The sequence below is a fragment of the Leptidea sinapis genome, chromosome 12, assembly GCF_905404315.1.
Source record: "Leptidea sinapis chromosome 12, ilLepSina1.1, whole genome shotgun sequence".
NCBI classification, from domain to species: domain Eukaryota; kingdom Metazoa; phylum Arthropoda; class Insecta; order Lepidoptera; family Pieridae; genus Leptidea; species Leptidea sinapis.
Genome location: NC_066276.1, coordinates 5144745 through 5165799, shown reverse-complemented (window position 1 = coordinate 5165799; position 21055 = coordinate 5144745). Strand labels below are relative to the sequence as shown.

Below are 21055 nucleotides of genomic sequence, written 5' to 3'. Positions count from 1 at the left end.
CTTTCACAAACGTGTTAGAGTCTTTTTATTGAAAGCTGGGCTGCCGCGGGTGGGTCGCGGGTGTTCATTGCGTCGTGACGGCTGCGATGTCGTCGAAGGGTTTTCACCGCGTTCTGCGGAGCTTTCTCACTCTGTGTGAGAGTCGAGAGTGGCGCGCTCTCTACATCACTCGCGGAGATAAAGTCGACGAGAAATTAGTTGGCGCATTACTACACTGAATGTGTGATCACATTTCCGATATTATCTCCACTACTATCTACATTCAAAATATTCTAGTCTTGTGTGCATAGAAAGCATCTATTCGTTAATTATATTTTCGTCTATTCGTCGTAATAAGTAACAATAATTACGATAAGTGTTTTTTGTAGTTATTGCAAATGTTATTATTTTCATCACTTTTTTGGAATAGCTATATTTTTTTTAAATCATAACAGTTTTGTCAAAATAATTGCGACCAATTGAGCTGATTGCCAACTCTTAGTCAGTCTCAACATTAGGGTTGCTAGGTGTAAACAGGTATATTATTGTAGATTATTTACAGTCACCCGTTTTTTTTAAAATACAAACTTGAAGATTTACTGTTTACGATAATACATGGTTTCCAGTTCAAAAATGGCCGCAAGCAGATAATTGTGAGCGCAAAAGAAAAGTAGGTCCATTATTTTCATGCTATAATTAACAAGGACAAAGCATGTGACGAATTTTCTCCTCAGTACAGTAGAAAGTAAAGTTTATTTCGAAATGTGTTGATAATCCCGAGAGATTCAGAATAATCATTTCTCTTCAGATTGCATAAAAATGTAGACGTCACTGAACAAATTCTTTTGAAAATGGATAGTACAGTTTATCGTACCCTCTTGCAAACTTTACCTCCAGCTCTTTTTACATTTGCAGGAGAATTGTTTAAAGGAAGACCTCTGATTCCCATAACTTCCCGTTGCTTCAAAAGTATTGGAAGTGAGACAGTATCAAATGCCTTGGATAGATCCAAGAATACGCTAATACATCGATATCCATTGTCCAGGTACCCTGAGATCAATTGTGTTAACAGTAAACATGGATCTTCTGCGGATTTTCTTCTTTTCATTCACAATAAGAAGTAAGTCGGGAATTGACTATCTTTTCCAAGAATTTTTATTAATGATCTAGTTTAATATATCGAAATAATCATTGCTAGCCTCCACGATTCAGAAAACACTCCAGTGCTACTTAATTTTACTTCAGCGGCAAAGTGATATGATCCGAATTTTGCTCAACAACTACTTTTTTTTTGGTCTATTCCTGAAGCACTATCTGCTTGTAGATAGTTTAACCAGTGTTTTATTTAGGTCTCAGCTGGTTTCGTGAAAAATAACCTTATTGGAGTGTTCATGCATTTTATTTCGGATGCTAAATCTTCCTCAGTTTTTTTTATATTGTTAATAATTTTCTTTGATATTTGTCTCCCCATAGGTGCATTATATACTTTGTGTAACATTAAAAAATGTGCTAATTTATCAGACGTTTTAATTAATTCTTCAGCATTCTGTTGTGAGCTATTATGATGAGTAATGTCACCAATTACCTTCCATAGCTTCTTTTTATCATGTTTACTTTCTGTGAAAAGCGACCGTTTGTAGTTGTACTTTAGTTGATGTAGTAGATTATTACAGAAGGTTGTATATTTTATGTAAATTAACTTGTAATTTCATCTTATGATTTATTCTGGAAGATTTGATGGAGTTTGTCTCTGTTTCGCATGTTACATACTTATGTTCACAGCACGTAACAATCGGTGCATCTTTTCTCTTTGACACTCACCTAAGAGAATTAATTAATTGAAATCATGGCAACCTCTGGTTGCGGCTTTTTTAAAATGGCAACCATGGTTTATAAATAGTTAAAAAATACTAAAACAATATAGTAATATACCTGTTTACACCTGGCAATCCTAACGTTGCGGCTGTCTGAGTGCTGACACTCACTTTTTTTCAATTCTTTACATAATTTCTTTAAAAATAACATATAGCTACAATTTATATCATAAAATTAATCGTACTAAAACTAATACCAAGTATTTGCGGACAATTCTTTATAGGCAACCTAATATTTAAAATTAGTTTTATCAAACAAACACATACCTGCAGAATCGAGGAGAGGGATCCAGGGCTATATGGCATTCGAAAAAGCGTATAATGCAATATCCTATTTTAAAGCTGTCAGTCCTCTCATAACATCTCGTACAATACAAGTGATGCGGTATTGTATTGACAATTGACCCGAGCTCGTAGTGAGCGACCATGGAAACGAAAGGTCAGCTGGAATTGTAAATGAGAAAGTTAATCGTGGAAAGTGTTAGCCGATTGGCAATCTATGGCGCTCGCTGTTGCTCCATTAAAAGTACGCAGCAAAAGACTTAATGAAATTAGATACGTAGGTATACCTACTAATTAATGCACAGAAGAACCTGAAAAATCAGCTGACGGTAATTGATACGCCTTGCCCATTGCAATGCAATACCGCTCAAGATTATTCAAAAACCTAAAAATAAGATGTCAAGTCTCATTTGCCAAGTAATTTCACTAGCTACGGGGCGCACTTTAGACCGAAACACTGTTATGCTTACACAGTACTGCTTTAGGGCAGAAATAGGCGCCGTTGTGGTACCCATAATCTAGCCGGCATCCGGTGCAAAGGAGCCTCCCACTGGTAAAACTTTACAACTCATTTTACAAGTTCTCACCATAAGCGGCTAAAGAGAAACGACATCCCTAGATTCCATAACAATATTCCCAAAATGAGACAGTGAAGGCGTCAATGCTCCTCTCATTCCTCTGCTGTTGCAAGAGAATGTGGGTGGCGGTGATCACTTAACACCACGTGACCCGCAGCTCATTTGGAGGACAAATGATCTTCCATAAAAATAACTGTGACATCTGGGTAAAGATGTATGTGGTCTTGTTATCGTAATGAAAGACCACACAACTTTCTATTGATCAATTCCCTCATCATTTATCTCATCACGCGGTTATGAGTACGGATAGGATACAACGTCTATTAGGTTTCTTTCGGTGAGTTCTTGTAGCACCCAAATATCAACCTTATTCGTCATGTCTGTCTGTCCGTCCGTCCGTATGTCACAGCCACTTTTATTCCAAAACTATAAGAACTATACTGTTGAAACTTGGTAAGTAGATGTATTCTGTGAACCGCATTAAGATTTTCACATAAATATTGAAGAAATAAAACAATTAATTTTGGGGGTTCCCAACCATACTGAACTGAAACTCAAAAGTATTTTTCATCAAACCCATACGTGTGTGGTATCTATGTATAGGTCTTCATAAATGATATTGAGGTTTCTAATATAATTTTTTTTCTAAACCGAATAGTTTGCGCGAGAGACATTTCTAAAGTGGTAAAATGTGTGTCACTGCAACTTCTAAAATAAGAGAATGATAAAACTAAAAAATATATGATGTACCTTACCATGCAAACTTCCATCGAAAATTGGTTACAACGAGATCTAGTATCACGTATTTTTTTTAAAACGTATAAATTATCATTTGCTCGGTATGATTTTGGGCATCTTTTTTTGTGTATCTATCTTTTATCATATTATAAGTCGAAAGTGTTTTACCGTCGACAACATGCACAAACTAATGAATTTATCATTTATATCTTAACTACATTAATTCACATTCAGTCTCGTGTCAAATTTTGGCGAGACAACACGTCCTGAGGATGCCTCGTGTAGAGGCGAAACACGTGTCGAACTGTTTAAAGACAAATATTGGCGGAATTAACACTAAAGAAAACTCAAATCATTTATATAATTACGGATTTCCACAAAGTAACGCCTACCTCAATAAATTCACATTAATATTTAAAATAACAATCTTGAATCTATTATTTTAAAACGCCGCTTAAGTAAGTCACACAAATTTAGACTGATTTCGCCAACCATTGAAAGTAGTTGTGACCAGAAAGCAGTTCTCAGCGCTTACATCAACTTCCCGTTGAATGAATCTAATTTCTAAACTAGGTGTTCGGCGTAACCGCGGAACGATTACCATGTTTTATTTTTATTAACATTAACACATTAAAAAATACCGTTTAACAAAAATATGGTTGTAGAGGATGATATTTTTAACAATTCGATAAGTGTTTACGACATTGTCATTTTAACTTTGTGATTTTCGTGATATACTATTGATATTAACATGATCTGTCGTACACATTTCTTTATTATCTATAGAATTCCTCTTCCAAATGAATGGTAGGTAGATTCTGACTTACAATAAGTAATGTATGAATCCAATTTCGAATGTACTTGGGGATTGGAGGTAATTATAGAATTACCTCCTTATTCATAATAGTCTGCTAACTTAAAGCATTGCTAATTATCACTCTGTCTTCTTCTATTGACCTAAGTCAGAATGAGAAAAAACACTCCTAAGAGGCTGTTTAAAATTAGCGGACCATCATGAATAAGGGGGATAGTATAAAAACAAAAAACACTTAAAAATTAGAAAAATTAAGGGGATTGACCATATTTGGGCCCAGCTGTTACAGAAATAAAATAGAGCGTAAATAAAAATAGATTAAAAAACAAAAAAAAAACACGCTTTGGTTTAAATTTTAAATTAACATCAATTCCTGCCTTATCGACGATACAAGAAAAATTATACACATTAACAAAAATCTTATTTTGCCAATTGGAAAATGGAATAATTTTATCAAATTAATGTATTGTCATCGCTCCTCGATAAATCTTCGATGTTTCAACGAAATCTGGCCGTTTAAAGTGGGTCAAAATGGCGCCCAAATGAGTCGGTTACAAAAAAACATACATACAGGAGAAGCTAATAATTTTTAACATAAAATGGCTGAAGAGGTAATTGGTTAGTCTATGGTAAGCATTTAATTTTGAATGTCAATGTCAACAGCAGTTGACGCTTCTTTTTTTTTTGGTTTCTTCGCCCAATATTAGGGCAGGCAATGGGTTCGAGGCCATACAGCCAGTTGGTGGTTGTTATTGACATAAGCTCTGTTTTATAGCATATACTCAGGTGAATGTGTTTTGCTATTGAGTTATTCGTATTTTCGGTACACGAAACCTGACGACACTTACTTTTACGAACTTCTATTATATTTTATTTATTTTGCCATTATATATTATGATTTATACTTCTGTAGTAGGTACCGAACGTAGTTGTCACTTGACCATGCTATGCATTCGCAATGAGTAACGAGGAGATCACGCACGGTTGTGGATTTATTTTATAAAATGAAAACGTATTTATTAATATTATTAGTCGTGATTATATGTATAAATTCATAAAAGCTAAATTATTAGATCAAATATCACAATTTCATTAACAGAACCTAACTTTCGTTTAGTGCCCATATCTTGAGCAACTGTCAAGAAAATGAAAATAGCTGAAAACTGATATTTTTATCTAACTAATTACACTTATCTGGACACTAACGGTTCATCATAATTTGGGCCCAATAATTTACTACAATTTCTCAAGTATAATATACCCATTTTTTTAAATATGTTTTTATGATTCTCTGTTAATGGACATTATATTATTGTATTGTCATCGGATCTTGATAAGTATAAGTTGACCAATGATTAATCAACTTTAATTAAATCTGAATTTTTGCAGTCACGTTCATAAATTCCGTTAAACACATCAAGCGAAGCTCATTTGAAACGTATAAAAATGTGTATGACAAGTATGAACAGATAACAGAATAGCGACCCTGAATGTATAGCCCAAACACATGGTCGGATTTGCTACGGCCGGACCATCGGACGGTCCGGTGGGCGTCTCGTACCAATTGGTCAGCGGTCGTACTGGGTACGGTCCGGACAATAATAATAATGATTTATTACGATGGACAATGCGACATATAGTAACCCTGTAAGTTATCTGTACACTTAGATATATATATTTTTTATTTTTGTATGTAATTTATGTATTAGTGTGCGATTGTTGGGTTTCCGAATAAATAAATAAATACCATCGAATATGGGTCGGTACCAGACCGCGTCCGATGTTTCGGCCGGACCAAATCCGACCATGTGTTTAGTATATTAAAAGTATCACGACGCGACGGACTCTTAATGTTTCAAAATATTTTCATCTAAATGAACTTTTAGTGTTATGTATTAACATATCTATATCTAGACTGTTCGCAATATCTTTTTATGGTAGAGGAGGACAAACGAGCGTACTGGTCACTAGGAGACTCTTCTTTAATTCTGTATAAACTATAAAATATCAAATTCCCATGTTCGTTCCAAATAATGTTACTACACAATTATCGGTTAAGTAGTTACAAACTTATTATTAGCATTATTATAAATCAAGCTATAACTTAACAATGTAGAGTATCAATAAGTTAACAGTTAAACAATGTAGGTACCGTCAAGTTACAAGTCAAACTAATAGCACAGAAAGTTACATTTAATAACTATCAATTGTGAAACACTGGGGTGCGTTTCGCTTTCACAATGGAATCGGTGGAGAAAGGAACGCGCAGCTGTCCCGTAGGTCCGCCCTCGTCTCGTCGACGGCCGCGGCGCTCCGTCACGCTCTCCAAGCGCGGGAGAAGTCGGGCTCCGAGCCAGCTCCGACAGCCACAAGACACGCGTGACTCGTGACGTGACACATGCCGTTGCTGCGGCAGGCGGCAGCGGTGAGCGAATCAGCGGGCAGCGAGCCAGCGAGTAGAGAACGCGAGATCAGTCGCCCCTCGCCCGTTGAGTGCGCCGCACGCCTGTCAGAGTGGCTCGCGCGGACGACACAACCATGTGGTGAAGTGAGACTGTCAAACGTGGGCGCTCCAGCTGTACAGTGTACACCGACAGACGATCTCTTGTGTGCAGTGCATGTGTTAACAAAGTGCCCCTCGTGTGGAACATTGGATTATACGAACGACCGTATAATGGCCTTAGCTAGGTGAGTTATTTCGGTTGCCAGAGCGAACGCGGAAATCGTTTGTTTTTCAATATTCATCGAACAATTATTTATTAAAATGTAACGTCGGCGATGATCTGTGTCTACCTGACAACTATATCATTTAGATGTACTCGCCAACTTTAACTGTACTAAATAATAACTTCGGCTGTGTTCACATAAACTGTAACATTGCTAACAGCGAAAGTTACTAGCCAGCACCGCGTTAACTTTCTTTGTTGTGTAAGTTGCACGTTGAAAGGTAGGTAGGGGGAGTGCACGTACTGCTGGAGACAGTCGCTAATGTTTCTCATCAGCTACATCTAATATTTCTTAATCTATTCATTGCGCGCCTCCCCACAAAACAACTTAGTTTCATATTTTCTCATTGGTCCCTTATATATTTACTCAATTCCCCAAATTCTCCCCTCGGTATTTGTAAATGCGACGTCGATGCTTTCTCCGTTCACCCTCTTTCGTTACAGTTACCCCAAAAGTGACACGAAGTATACGACACAAGCTATAAACATCTATAATGTCTTTTAATAACGTAAAATTTACACAATACCTATCTAATGTCTAAATAATTGATGTTAAATCACTCATAACATTTATAGTTTCATTTTTAAACAATTAAGTTTACTAGCAATCGTTTTGTCTATATGTTACTAATTAATATAAACTTTCATGAGTATTTCTTATGTGTGACATCCGTAACGAATTAAGATCCTATTCATAAACAAAGCGTTTGTTCAAAGCACGGTCTCGTGAAACAATAAGCCCGTTTGAGTTAAGTATAATATTATATTAATAATAATCACGCCGGCCGCCCGGGCGTGTTGAAGCGACGTTTTTCATTGCTTATTGGGGATACACGGGCCCTCGGCCCATTCCTGTCTCAAAGCAGGTAAACCTTCCCAGACAGGCAACTTTAAAGGTTTACGGTTTATGCATCCTTTTTCAACACACAGGAATACCTACTAAGCTTTCCTTTTTTATGTCTGTGTAGCAAAAAATGTCCAAACAAATTTCGGATTTATTATTATAGTTTTGATCTAAATGCTTGTAAATGGTTTCACTTCCTCACTTGTTGTGTGAGTCGTCCCTATATTGTGTGCAGTTCTGCGAATATGTTATATGTACGGTGTAAGTGCGGGCTCAAGATAACAATTTGCGGAGGATACATTTGTGTGCGGTTCGTTGGCCTTTTGACACTAAGGATGTTTCAAAGGCGAAGGCAAAAGGGACGCCTTTATGCATTAAGAATAAGGGATACCTAATTAAAAATGGACGTTTGAGCTTAATTGTTTTTTTTTTAAAAAGCATTTTGTTATTAACATATAATATGTATGTATTTATAAAATAAATTGTGTTTAATATTTTTATTCATACTTTCTATATTAATACATAATTTAATATAGATGTGTCGTTATTATATTTTATAGTATGAACTATCCATATGATTTTAACACTTCAATATCCAATTGTTTTGAGTTTTATTTAGTGTTAATTCCGCCAATATTTGTCTTAAAACAATTCGACACGTGAGACTCCAGTCTCGTGCCAGAGTTTGGCAAGTCAACATCTCCTGAGGATGCCTCGTGTAGAGGCGAAACACACACTTTTGGATAATTATGGATTTCCGCAAAGTAACGCCTACTTCATTAAATTAACACTTCTATAGCTAATGAACACGCGCTAAAGGATGCACGACCCACACTTGACTCCAATTGTTCTCCAATTTAAAAAAAACATACATATAAAAGCTTAGGAAGGCTTATTAGCTAACCGGTAAATAAATAAATTCCTGTAAGTGGAACAGTTGAACTGCACTCGAGTTGAGCGGAGCGCCGTGTTACTCTTTAAGAGCCCTACTTAGTTTGTGTGAGTCTCGTGCCAAGGCTGAAATTAGTTGACTTCATTATTACTAATTAACTTCCACTAGAAGTGGGTATTAATAACTTATAAAAAATATGCCTTATCTGAAAATATACAAAAAGAACAGAAACTGTTCGCAAAAAAAAAGTACTAACTTATTATAGACAGGCTCTAATAATAATTTAAATTTTATTGCAAACTAGCAACCTTTAACCAAATCTTCATATAGATACATTTTTACACTGATCGCTACATATTATAAAACAAAGTCCTCCGCCGCGTCCATCTGTCGGTCTGTCTGTTCACGATAAACACAAAAAATACTGCACCTGTCTTGGCTCTGATTTCACCAATAGATAGCGTGGTTCTCGAGGAAGGTTTTAGTACCTATATGATTTGTTAAGTTTTTGTATACATTAACGAAATTTGTTGGTGATGTCGGAAAACATAAGAAGTCTGGGAGCTCTGAACCAAAAACGCTGTCTAAACCCTTTGAGATATAACATATTACTGTATGGTGGAATTGTGTATCCTATATAGGTCTACAGAAAAGTCCGCGATGGCATATATCTATCTCTTAAAGAAAACATACCATATCCGTTTTGATGTTTTCAAAATTGGCAATTATAAAGCGGTTATGAAAAAGCCGTTTGCACAAATGCTATATTAATCCTTATCATTTTCTATACGCAGAACAGAGTCTGTCAGGTCAGCTATATGAGCATCAATGAATGACAGATAGACAGGAAAATAATTGATAGATTCGTAATAAATAGGTGTTGAGTTGGGTGTAGTAGTAGTTGACCTGAAGCAGCATGTTCCACAACATGAGCTATACAGGGTGGCCGAGAAGTTGACGTCCAAAGATAAAATTTGAAAGCCTCATGGTGATGAGTATGTATGTTTTACGATTTTGTGTAGTTTAGGAGATAATAATGTTTTTCCCCTTTTATCCGCTTTTTACACCTAATTGTGGTTTAGGACTTTTTTCATATTTTTTTGAACACTTTTAGTTAATTTTATTGTTGATAATTATTAACTACAGTCGCAACAACCACATAAGATACTATGAATAGTTTAGACAATGCGGAACTAGTTTAGAATTGAGTCGTAAGTTCAAGATAACTGCTCCAGCTAAATTCATGAAAATGTTCAAGGTATCAAAAAAAAAGTAAATTGGGCCTATGGCTTCTATTTTTAAAAACTTCCCAGAACATTGGCCAATAGAAGGAGCCAAATTCAAATTTTAGCTTTGGACGTCAACTTCTCGGCCACCAGTATAACCTGGGCTCCGGCTGCTGATTGCGGGTATGTCCCTGTTTTACGGACACTGGAATGCAATGACTGGAGTGGGCGCGCAGCTGTGGCCGCTCTGTTACGTTACCTAATATCTCATGACGCCTCGCCACAATCGGCCATTAAAGGCGATTTACACGCGAGCACGATCGTGTGGAGGGCTTATTCGCTTCTAGTCGCCGATCATTGTCTATAATTGTCATAGTGATCGCGGTGATCGGTCGAACTTGTCGGTTATACGGGCACGTACGATTTCACGTGTAGGCTTCATTTAATAATAATGGTATATTATTAAATGAAGTTTCACTTCATAGAATACTCTTCCTAAAAAATCATGACTCCTACCACTAATCAACAATGACTATAACAATAATATGCTCCTTGTGTTTATAATTAATGACATAAATAAATTACTTATTTACTAGTAGGTCTACACACAACACTTCGGCATTTAGATTAGGTATAACTGGATCAGAATGTGTGATATGAAATTTGAAAGCGTCTCTGAGGATTTTGGAGGTATGATCTACAGGTCGACGGGAGAACGACCACAGGACGGTTTTCTTCAACGTACAACCAGGTTGTGGAATGAGCTGCCTTGTGCGGTGATTCCAGGACGATATGACATGGTTACCATCAAATTTCAAAAACGCGTACACCTTTCTAAAAGGCCGGCAAAGCTCCTTGGATTCCTCTAGCGGTGATTACTTATCATGGGGTGACCCGTTCGTGTGTTTGTCCTCTAATCTTCCATAAAAAGATATGTCTTTTTGCCTTTACCTGAACCTAGTCAAAATAATCAGATTATGACTAACACCAAAAATATCTCAATTTAATCGCCATATGCTCTGGCGGAGAATAAAGCTATACCAGGGGCGTGCATTGTTTTTCTAGCAAGGTAGGCACTGTAGATCTAACTAGTCGTAGTTGCTGTAGATCTAAGTAGTAGTACTTCATAAAATACATAATAGCTTTAAGGGTAAATGTATACACTTCTATAAAAAAGTCCCAGCCGCTGTTCAGGCATTATCTATAAATAAATTTAAATTGGCTCTGTCCTAAATCCTATTACTCCACTGCTGAATATCTAAATGATCGGACAGCCTGTGACTAGATTGTGTTTATTTTATAGCGATAGAAATGACTGTACAATATTGTATATTTTTATTGAAAAGAGCGCAAAAAAAAGAATGAATCATCTCTCTCAGAGCGCCATTTGTTTCCGAAGCGGTAGTAGTATATAGTAGTATAAGAAATGATATCAAAAAGAATTCTAAAGGAATCAATTTTGAGAAAATAAATGCCTTTTATGGCTTTTAATCACAACTATATAGTTACAAGTAACATTATAGTTATTAATGCAACTGTTGTGTAATAAGGGGTATTAAAACACGAATGTGGATTTATCACGAGAGTTTCTTGCGCCGCTTCTTCTCTCTCAGAGCACCATTTGTTTCCGAAGATGTAGTAGTATCTAGTAGTTATAGCTATAGGTAGCTAGAAATTACAACAAAAATAATTCTAAAGGAATTAATTTTGAGGAAATAAATGCCTTTTATGCCTTTGCGCTTTATTCGGACAGTACGACATAAGTTGTATTAAACGCTCCTTGCTTCGTATATGTAATCTGTAGACTGCCTACCGTAGGTAGTAAATTAACTTTAACACTAGTGCTATATTTATTTAGGTTCATAACAAGGTAGGCACTGCCTTATTGCCTATATGATATGTACACCCCTGAGCTATACGTGCATTATGTTCCGCCGTGACCAGTTATTGCCTCTTTTTGAACCTAAATGCTGAGTCAACATAATAACTGTTGTAGCACGGCTGCGATAATAATGATCGTTGTTGACGTAACGTTTGTAATTCAATTGTATGTTTTTATCGTGTACTTTGAACAAGGCCAAGGCTATTTTAAATCGTGGCCTGTTTCGTTCATTGGGGAAGTATAAATGCGGTGTCAAACCGTTATAGATCTTATATTATGTATGTACATGTACAGAGATTGCAAAAAAAGTATACTACAAAGGTATATATAGAACGTATGGATGTCCGCAAGCTGTGTCTAGCCTGCGGGAGACATGCAGGATTGTAGTTTGATTACAACAAGGAATGAGACGAGCAGGACGTTCAGCTGATGGTATTTGATGCGCCCTGCACATTACAATGCAGCGCCGCTTAAGATTCTTGAAAAATTCTGGGATGTACTACAATTGCGCGCGTCACCTTGAGACATAAGATGTTAAGTCTCTTTTGTCCAGTAATTTCACTAGCTACGGCGCCCTTCAGGCCGAAACACAATAATGCTTACACAGGACTGCTTCACGGCAGAAAAAGGGGCCATTGTGGTGTTATTACCCATAATTTAGCCGGGACCCGAGAGGTTCGAGTCCTCGCTTCGTTCATAAATTTTGTTTACAAATTTAATTTAATTAATCCCAGAAGTAAGGGATATCACTTTAAAAATAGCAAATTGTTAAGTTAAATGTACTCCTGTAATAAATTATCGTTTAAATCGAAAATTGACTCCCATCTAATTCTCTATTCCTACCTCAACTTATCCCAACACAATGTGCAACTTAGTTTTTGGGTTATTTACTGTTAAATTTTATTTTCATTTCAAAATAATTTATGCTAAAAAATACGTTTTTTAATGACTTGGCCTCCGTGGGTACACAAACGTAGACAAACCTTGTATAGCAGCTTATATGAAGAGAGGCGATTTTAATACAAGTGCAAAATTTAAAAATTATGCAAGGTTATATTCTAAAGAATTCACGAATGATTGAAAATTAGCTTAAATTTATCTTAGTGCTAAGGAATACTTAACTAAGTATACATTAATCTATTAACGGTCGTACCCAATATTCAGTCTATCTCTTACTTGAGATAAAAATCGTAACTATCGTTGACTTTTATGTCCCAATAAACTTATCGACGGTAACTCACCTAATCCGTGCACGCTGTCTGTCAATGGGACGACCGACGTATAGCTTACCAGCGATAGAAGTTTCTATGGAAAATGCAATACACCCAATATAAGGCGATTAGAATGATTTAGCGGGTATATTGATTATTGACAGCTAGTTACCGACAGTAGAAGGTAGTAATTTATCTCTACTGATAGTATATTGGGAACGGCCGTAAGTAAGCAATGTAGCTGAAGTTTGACTATCGACAGGATATCACAAAATTATTTATGATACTAGTATAATAAATATTAAGACAAAATTAATTTCTTAGCACATAAATGTGTTCATAAACACTTATTTTTGATTCTTTTTTTAATTTTGATTTCCAAATATATATGGAATAGCAGGGAACTCCATAATTGTCGCAAAACAACGAATAAAATAAACTGACCGGTTATTTGACGTATCGTTCATAAATCTTATATGTCTTATTCAACTCTCAGGTTGTGGCTTCATCTACAGGATCTACTTTACAGTTGATAAACTGCTCAACACCAATATTTGAATATTAGAAAATTTACTAAAGATGTCGCTCTTTCAAAACTAAACAAATTGTTATTTTTAAAAGGATAGCCCTCACTTCTGCGATTACACAAATTGAATTTGAAAATAAAATTTATTTATTTAACGATTGTATGAAACGTGCAGTCATTGATAGATTGACAGATGACGGCTATAATCTTGTAAAAAACGAAGATAGCCGAAATCCACTACGTTTTAAGCAACTGTTCGCTTTCAAACTTATCCGGATTATACTTCGTCGCCAATCGCCAAACTGCAATTACTGCTATGTCAAACTTATGTCAAATCACTGCACGTTTCATACTAAAGTAAATTTTCATTTTAACTCAGGCAGTCCCGCCGCTTATTACGTAGTACTAGCTGACCCGGCAAACGTTGTTTTGCCATATAAATTGTATTGATCTTGTGCTTGCTAGTTGATAAGAGATGGCGCTAGTTGTATTCATTAGTAACAATCACACTTCGTTTAAATTTTGTATAATTCACACTATAGTTTTATAAATTATAGCCTATTTGTTATTCTGGTGTGTAAGCTATATTATTGTAAAGTTTCATCAAAATCTATTCAGTAGATTTTGCGTTAAAGAGGTACAAACATACATCCAGACATACAAACTTTCACATTTATAATATTAGTAGGATTTACATCCTCTTTGGTCTAATTGTCTATAGTAGGTTCGTCAATATTTGATCCAGCTAACAATTTCAAAAGTGAGCAAGTTGCAAATTAGCTATAGGTAAATTCTCCGCAAGTATTGTATGTAGAGTTTCGCAAGAGCGTTGCTACGTTCACCTGAGATGTCGTTAGTTGACTGAAAGTGGCCCCGTGGAACTGGCGAGACCAGGTCACGTTACGTTCTCTCGAATACGCTGTCGGCTCTTAATGCCCTTGTTACTCAAGTTATATGAAGATACCGTATTCCGCCTAGAAATGTGAACTATTGCCAATAGATTAAATATTATTGTAAGTATTTTTAATAGCGCAAATAAAATTCGGTGTCATTATTGTGTTTCGGTCTGAAGGGCGCCTTAGCTAGTGAAATTGCTGGGCAAATGAGACTGGACATCTTTTGTCTCAAGGTGACGAGTGCAATTATTGATGTGCCGCTCAGAATTTTTGAGTTTTTCAAGAATCCTAAGCGGCATTGCATTGCAATGGGCAGGACTTATCAATTACCATCATCATTAAATATACCGAGTTACCAATCATAAATTCATTATCAAAACGCTCTAATGAAGTCTGTGATGTTTGACGTAAAATATGGCTACATGAAATAATTTCCTGCGCTTCTATATAAAGAGGACTGATGCCTGATTTGGCAGTTTCACTGACAGCCAAGCCGATCTGATTGTTTTTTCATTCTTCATCATAATCTTTAATTTGACGGTTATAATATCTACTTCAAGTTATATATTACTATACGTAAGTTCTTGTCTACATATCTGGTACCAATCTCTCTTTCCTTTGACTCTCCTCACTACACATACTGTTTCCCTTTCATTCCTTAATCACAGTTTTTTCGTTATTTGTGGACCCGACTTTAATTTCATATAACGCTCCTTCGGGAACTCATTAATATACTCCCTGTATTCTTTTCTGTATCCTTGACAATGAAGTTTCATGATTATCTCTTGAGTATTTAATTCGTGAACAAACAAACAAAATCAAACTCACATTCTGATTTTTAATGTGAGTTAGGATTGCTTTTGATATTCCATGTATCAATAATGATACCTAGATATATTTGGAATATAAAAAATGTGTATTTTGCAACTTTGAGTAATGGTAGTAAGGATAGTGCCATTGACAAGCAATATATTTTTTTTAATACAAAATTTTTAGTTAACATCTCGTGTTAATGCTCACTACCTGAACGACCGAGCCTTGCTCAGATTTTTAAGAAGGTACAAAACTTGAACAAAAACACTTATAGGACATCTGGATTTGAACCAGGATCTTCTACTTTCCGGATCACCCAGTGTCCCATCTGAGCTATTATAGTCTTGTATATAGTGGCGAAATTTACCTTTATATTCTAATGTTATTTTAGCAGTTTCTCATTAAAACACGGATAAACCTACATTTTTTTAAATTGAAACCTAGATCGATTTGTCGCCCCCGAAACTACCTGTATACTAAATTTCATTAAAATCGTTGGCGCCGTTTCCGAGATTCAGATTATATATATATACAAGAATTGCTCGTTTAAAGATATAAGATAAAGTCCACACAAAATTAATGTGCCGTTCATTTTGATAGATTATTATAAACCATAATATTAGTAGGCGCGTCAGGATTGACTCGGTGATATAACGGTCTACTCCACGCCGCTCTACTGATGTTTTTGGGATCTGTGTCAGGGTCCCCTTTGTGTCCCTGCACCCTTCGCATCCCACTCCACCCTCGAGCACCCCTGTTTCAGTTGACCCGTAAAACTCGAGTATTTGTGTTTCACCTCCATGAAGCTTGTTAAATGATTGAGGTCGCTGATTATCGTCTATACTCAACAGATAAAGTTCAGCTATTGTAAATTTATGTTTGGCAAAAATATATACAACAAATCAATTTGTTAAGTGTGACCTAAAACATTGAATCACTATTAATAATATCGCCTTCCCGACAACAGAAACGATTGGCGATCCAAGCCAATAGGAAGCGGATTGCTATTGGGCGTAAGGCCACTTTCAATGCACCATCTTTTACCTTGTGCCGCTTACTGTGCTGTCTGACCCGAAACAGATGACTAAGAATCATACGCATCTCAAGTTTTCAATTGCTGCACATTATAACATCTAATGTAGGCACGTTTAACTGTTAATAATAGCTTATAATCAAACGTTCATCATCCAAATTGGCTGAATTAGACGGCATTGTACCATTTTTTTCGAACACCACGCTTTTAATCTAGGTCAAACGCGTTACGATGTCAAATTTGACCCCGTTTCTGCCTACGAACGAGCACGGCGACTGTATCATCGCGATAATTTTATATCTGCTTCGGTAAACTAATCTTCAGTAAGTGTAATCGTAAATTACTAATAATGTTGTGCTAGGCACAATGCACGTATTGTACAGATGTATCAATGTATACAGAAGTGGAACAGGGACGTGAAATTCAAGGTCTAGGACGTCGCAGAGCTAATACGACTCGATTTTCAATACTTATATCACACATTAACTTAAAATATATATTTAAGAGGTAGCCTTGCTGGGTATAATAATAATATTAGTAAAAACTAATTTGGTATTGGTTATGTAGACAGGCGGCTCTCTGAAACATTATAACAACCTTTTCCTATTGAATTTAGTGAATGTATAGCCGTTGTTGTAACAGCCTCCGTTACAAGGAGAAGCATAATTTAGAAACGCTTAAAATGTTCGCTAATTTATAGACATAATATTATATTTTAATAGACACATCGCTCGCGCCTTGTAGATGTATGGACTATACATGAGCCTTGTACTAAAAATACACAACGCGGAAGTAATTTCAGCAAGTTTTGCATTTTTATTCGTAGATCAATATGTATGTGTGTACTTGTGGTTCATTTGATGTTCTTTTATATGTGTGGCCGTCAACATGTTTTGTTTGATTACAAAATAGATTTTAGTTCAATTAGGTTTTTTAAGTGTTTCAATGTCTTAATTAACAATATATCCATTTTTCATTTGTTTTATCATTGCTCACGTTTGCAAATAGAACGCCGTACATATTTTTCTTAATTAATAAAATTGTAGTGCAGGCCTCCTTCGCTGTATGTGCGTGGCCTCAACCGAGATTTGTTGATGCTTTCTCGATCGGAGAACCGGGTCGCGGTTTTGATGTCATGCCGTGCCGTTGCTGTTGAGTGTTCGCTTATTCGCTCTTTTCATGATTTGATGCCAATCAATACCAGTTTGTTTCTTTTGTATCTTTGAATTCTGATAATCGAAATAATTATTTTGCCTTTCAATCCCGTTGGATGGCGTGCCTTGCTATCGGATTAAACATTCCTGATAATATGGAATACTACTTCAAGTTCTTCTAAATTTTACAAATTATTAATAAATTCAAGCTCATTAAATATAGTGTTGTGATTATACTGTCATTGGCCAGCAACACAGTTATTATTTTAAGATTCGAAGCTTACTAACAAATGTTTAAAATCTCAATCTCTCACGGTACATTTTATACACACGTAAGGTACACTCTGAATATTTGAATCAATATTTTTTTTATTTTAAGTCCCTAATATGTATCATGTAATAGTATTTAAGACTAGCTGACCCGGCCAAAGTTGTTTTGCCATATAAATTATTTTTAGAGTTAGACCGTTTCTTGGACATTGCAACATTACTGTATTTTTCTAGAATAAAAGAATTTTCCTCAAATAAACGTACGCCTACGTTACTCCTTATTACATCAGCTACCTGCCAATATAAGTCCCGTCAAAATCGATCCAGCCATTTATATAAAGTAAAACAATAAAATATATATCATAGTAAAAACGTAACATATCATATTATACTCGTACATGTAGTTAAAAACGGTTAATTTAATATTACAAAGAGACACTCCAATTTTATTTATATGTATAGATTATTATGTAGATGTTGAAATTGGATACTGCTTTGAGTTACGACGGCTTTAAAATAGCTAGTCCTTGAGCACGGGGACTTGCACTGACGTGACAATGAGGAGCCGCGGTCGGACGAGGAAGTAGTCCACACAGTTTGTATTTGGCTCAATTCAAGGCTCTGCCAATCGTTTTAGTGGCATTAGTCGTCCAGTAATTCATAGGATATTAATGCGTGAGGTCACACTACTGTTAGTGTCGAACGACCGTCAATTATTGTTCATATAAAAAATATCCTTCACACATTTCCGGCGCGGTGTTTGCGCATTGCTTCAATCGGTTTCTTAAATTTGCACAACCTCAACGTTTGCATATTCATGGTGAGACAATGTAGAACACGGCTGCAGCAGGGCCGAGGTGGCACAGTTTCTCGTTTAAGTTGTAAACCAATCTGTTCTAGTTAGATTAAGGTCTGTAAGTCCTCAGTGTGCATAACCACCACCGTGTCTGCTTTCGAATGGCTGCGTTGCCAAATATCGTCGGGTTGCGTGCCTACTATGTTGGTGTGTTGCATAATAATCTACAGATACTGCTATTCTTTGTATTCTTATCGACATGAAGCTGCAGGCAGCTCGGCTCAAATGTATTTTATACTAGCTCATGTCCGCGACTTTTTCCGCGCTTATAAAGGGTTTTTAAAAATAATAAGGCAAGTTTGGAATTGAAGATTTTCTCATGTCCTATTCCAGTTCCGGTTCTCATTTTCGCTCCTGTTCTCGACGTACTATGGAAAACTAAACCTACTTAGGTATAGTTATAGCTCATCGACGTGAATTTCAGTTTTTCATGAATCCCGCAAGAACTATGGATTTTTCCGGGATAAAATGTAGCCTATGTCCTTTCCCAAGCTCTAGTCTATCTCTGTAACAAATTTCATCAAAATCGGTTTGTTAGCTTCGCCATAAAAGCGTAACAAAGAAACTTACATTCATATTTATAATATTAGTAGCGATTTTGTAGTTCCGACACTAGAGCGATGAACGCGTTTTGAAGTGAATGTCTTGTGTGTTGAAATGCTTGTGGGACTGCTAATCGACCGGAATCATTGAACTATAAATTAATAAGAATCATTACTACATATTAATTCATTATCATTAATTTAAATGTACGTCTTTGCATAATCATAAACTTTCAATAGTAATGTCACTTTATGCAGGATATAGCCCACTCGGCATTTAATTAGAAAGAAATAAATATTTATTTTTATTTTGAAACGTATAAGTAGTATGTATGTAAAAATACAAAAGATATAAAATAAAAATAAACTTAAGATTGATAAACATTACCAAACCTAATTTAAATTTAATTTCATTAGTGTTTCGATCTGATATAATAATTAACGATGGCCAATGAATGAGTTATACCGTTTCTACTTGTATAGTCAAAGTATAATTTATCCCAAAGAAAAAGCAAATGTTTAAATAAAATATATTCGTTGGTGCTTCATTTTCTTCAGGGCTATTAACTAATAGGATCCACACGAACACAATAGTATAGTTTGCACTTTAGACTTGTCTTAAATGGCCAGTTTGTGAATTGGCTCAACGTCCTCGGCCTCGCAACATTCGCTTCCGCCTAGAAGCTTATCCTCGCTAACATTGCTCATGATCTTATAGCTAGCCGCCTTGATCCCCAACCTTCCATTGATATTAATTATCTTCCTCCTTGCCGACTTCTCTTTATATCGGCACATTAACGTCTGGCATTCCACAACCGCGCGTTTCGCAAGAAATTTCTTGCCTCACACAACCATTTTGTGGAGTTAATTACCGGCTACTGTACCCGAACCAGTACGACTTAGGGACCTTCAAGAAAGGAGGATGTTTTTTAGTGAAAATAAGGGACGAGATGAGCAGTACGATCAGCTGATGGTAATTGATACGCTCTGCCCATTACAATGCAGTGCCGCTCAGGATTCTTCAAATACCCAAAAATTCTAAGCGGAACTACAATTGCGCTCGTCACCTTGAGACTTAAGATGTCCAGTCTCATTTGCCCAGTAATTTCCCTAGCTACGGCTCCCTTCGGACCGAAACACAGTAATGTCTGCTCATTACTGCTTCACGGCAGAAATAGGCGCCGTTGTGGTACCCACAATCTAGCCGGCATCCTGTGCAAAGCAGCCTCCCACTAGTAAACTCCCACCTTAAAGGCCGGCAACGCATCTCTTGACACCTGTTGTTGCGGATGTCCATGGGCAGTTGCCACACCTCTGCCAATCCCGTAAGCCTCTTGCCCGTTTGCTTTTATATAAAAAGAATTATCTTTAATGCTATTTACAAGTAGCGCACCACGTGTCGTACCACCACGGGAGGCAGCGTGCGTGCGTCAGCGTCCGAAGGCCATGACGTAACACACTGATGTATTTGCTATGTACTTCATTTTATTTCTGCCATGCTCATTGTTAATTTCTATTCCCGTCTTATTTTAAGTATACATAATTATTTTTGAACATCTATTGCTCTGCATATTTTTCAATTTTGTATCCTAAGTATTTATCCTCGACTTATTCTCACATGACGATGAGTGATGTGGCGAGGGTGACCCCTACGTCAATTGTGCGACGCCGATCAAGTTAGTGGGATCAAAATAAATTATTTATCACTTTGTCAAAAATACGTGAGAAAGATATAGAAGAAGCGATAGACTTTTTGCTGTCACGAATCGTACTATGTGGTCTGCGTGTACTTCTGCAGATAAGTTGTCAGTAATTTATATGCCATATCGTAGCTACGATGTCGTTTAAATTTGTAATAAGTGCTAATTAAACATTATATATTATATAACGTAAGTAGCGGACGGCACGTACTGACGCAG

General features: G+C 36.3%; 1 protein-coding gene across 2 annotated transcripts in view; it reads left to right on the top strand.

The window, feature by feature from the left end:
* The window catches only part of LOC126967197 (protein roadkill), a 100365-nt gene that overhangs the window by 39178 nt on the left and 40132 nt on the right, over positions 1–21055 (top strand). The window contains exon 1 of one of the 2 annotated variants that reach the window (XM_050811679.1): positions 6729–6953. The exons of the other annotated variant lie outside the window; for it this stretch is intronic. Within the exon in view, the coding sequence (XP_050667636.1) occupies positions 6940–6953 (14 nt within the window). The 5' untranslated portion in view covers positions 6729–6939. Of the gene's footprint in view, positions 1–6728; positions 6954–21055 lie in introns of those variants that run through there. 2 annotated transcript variants of the gene reach the window in all.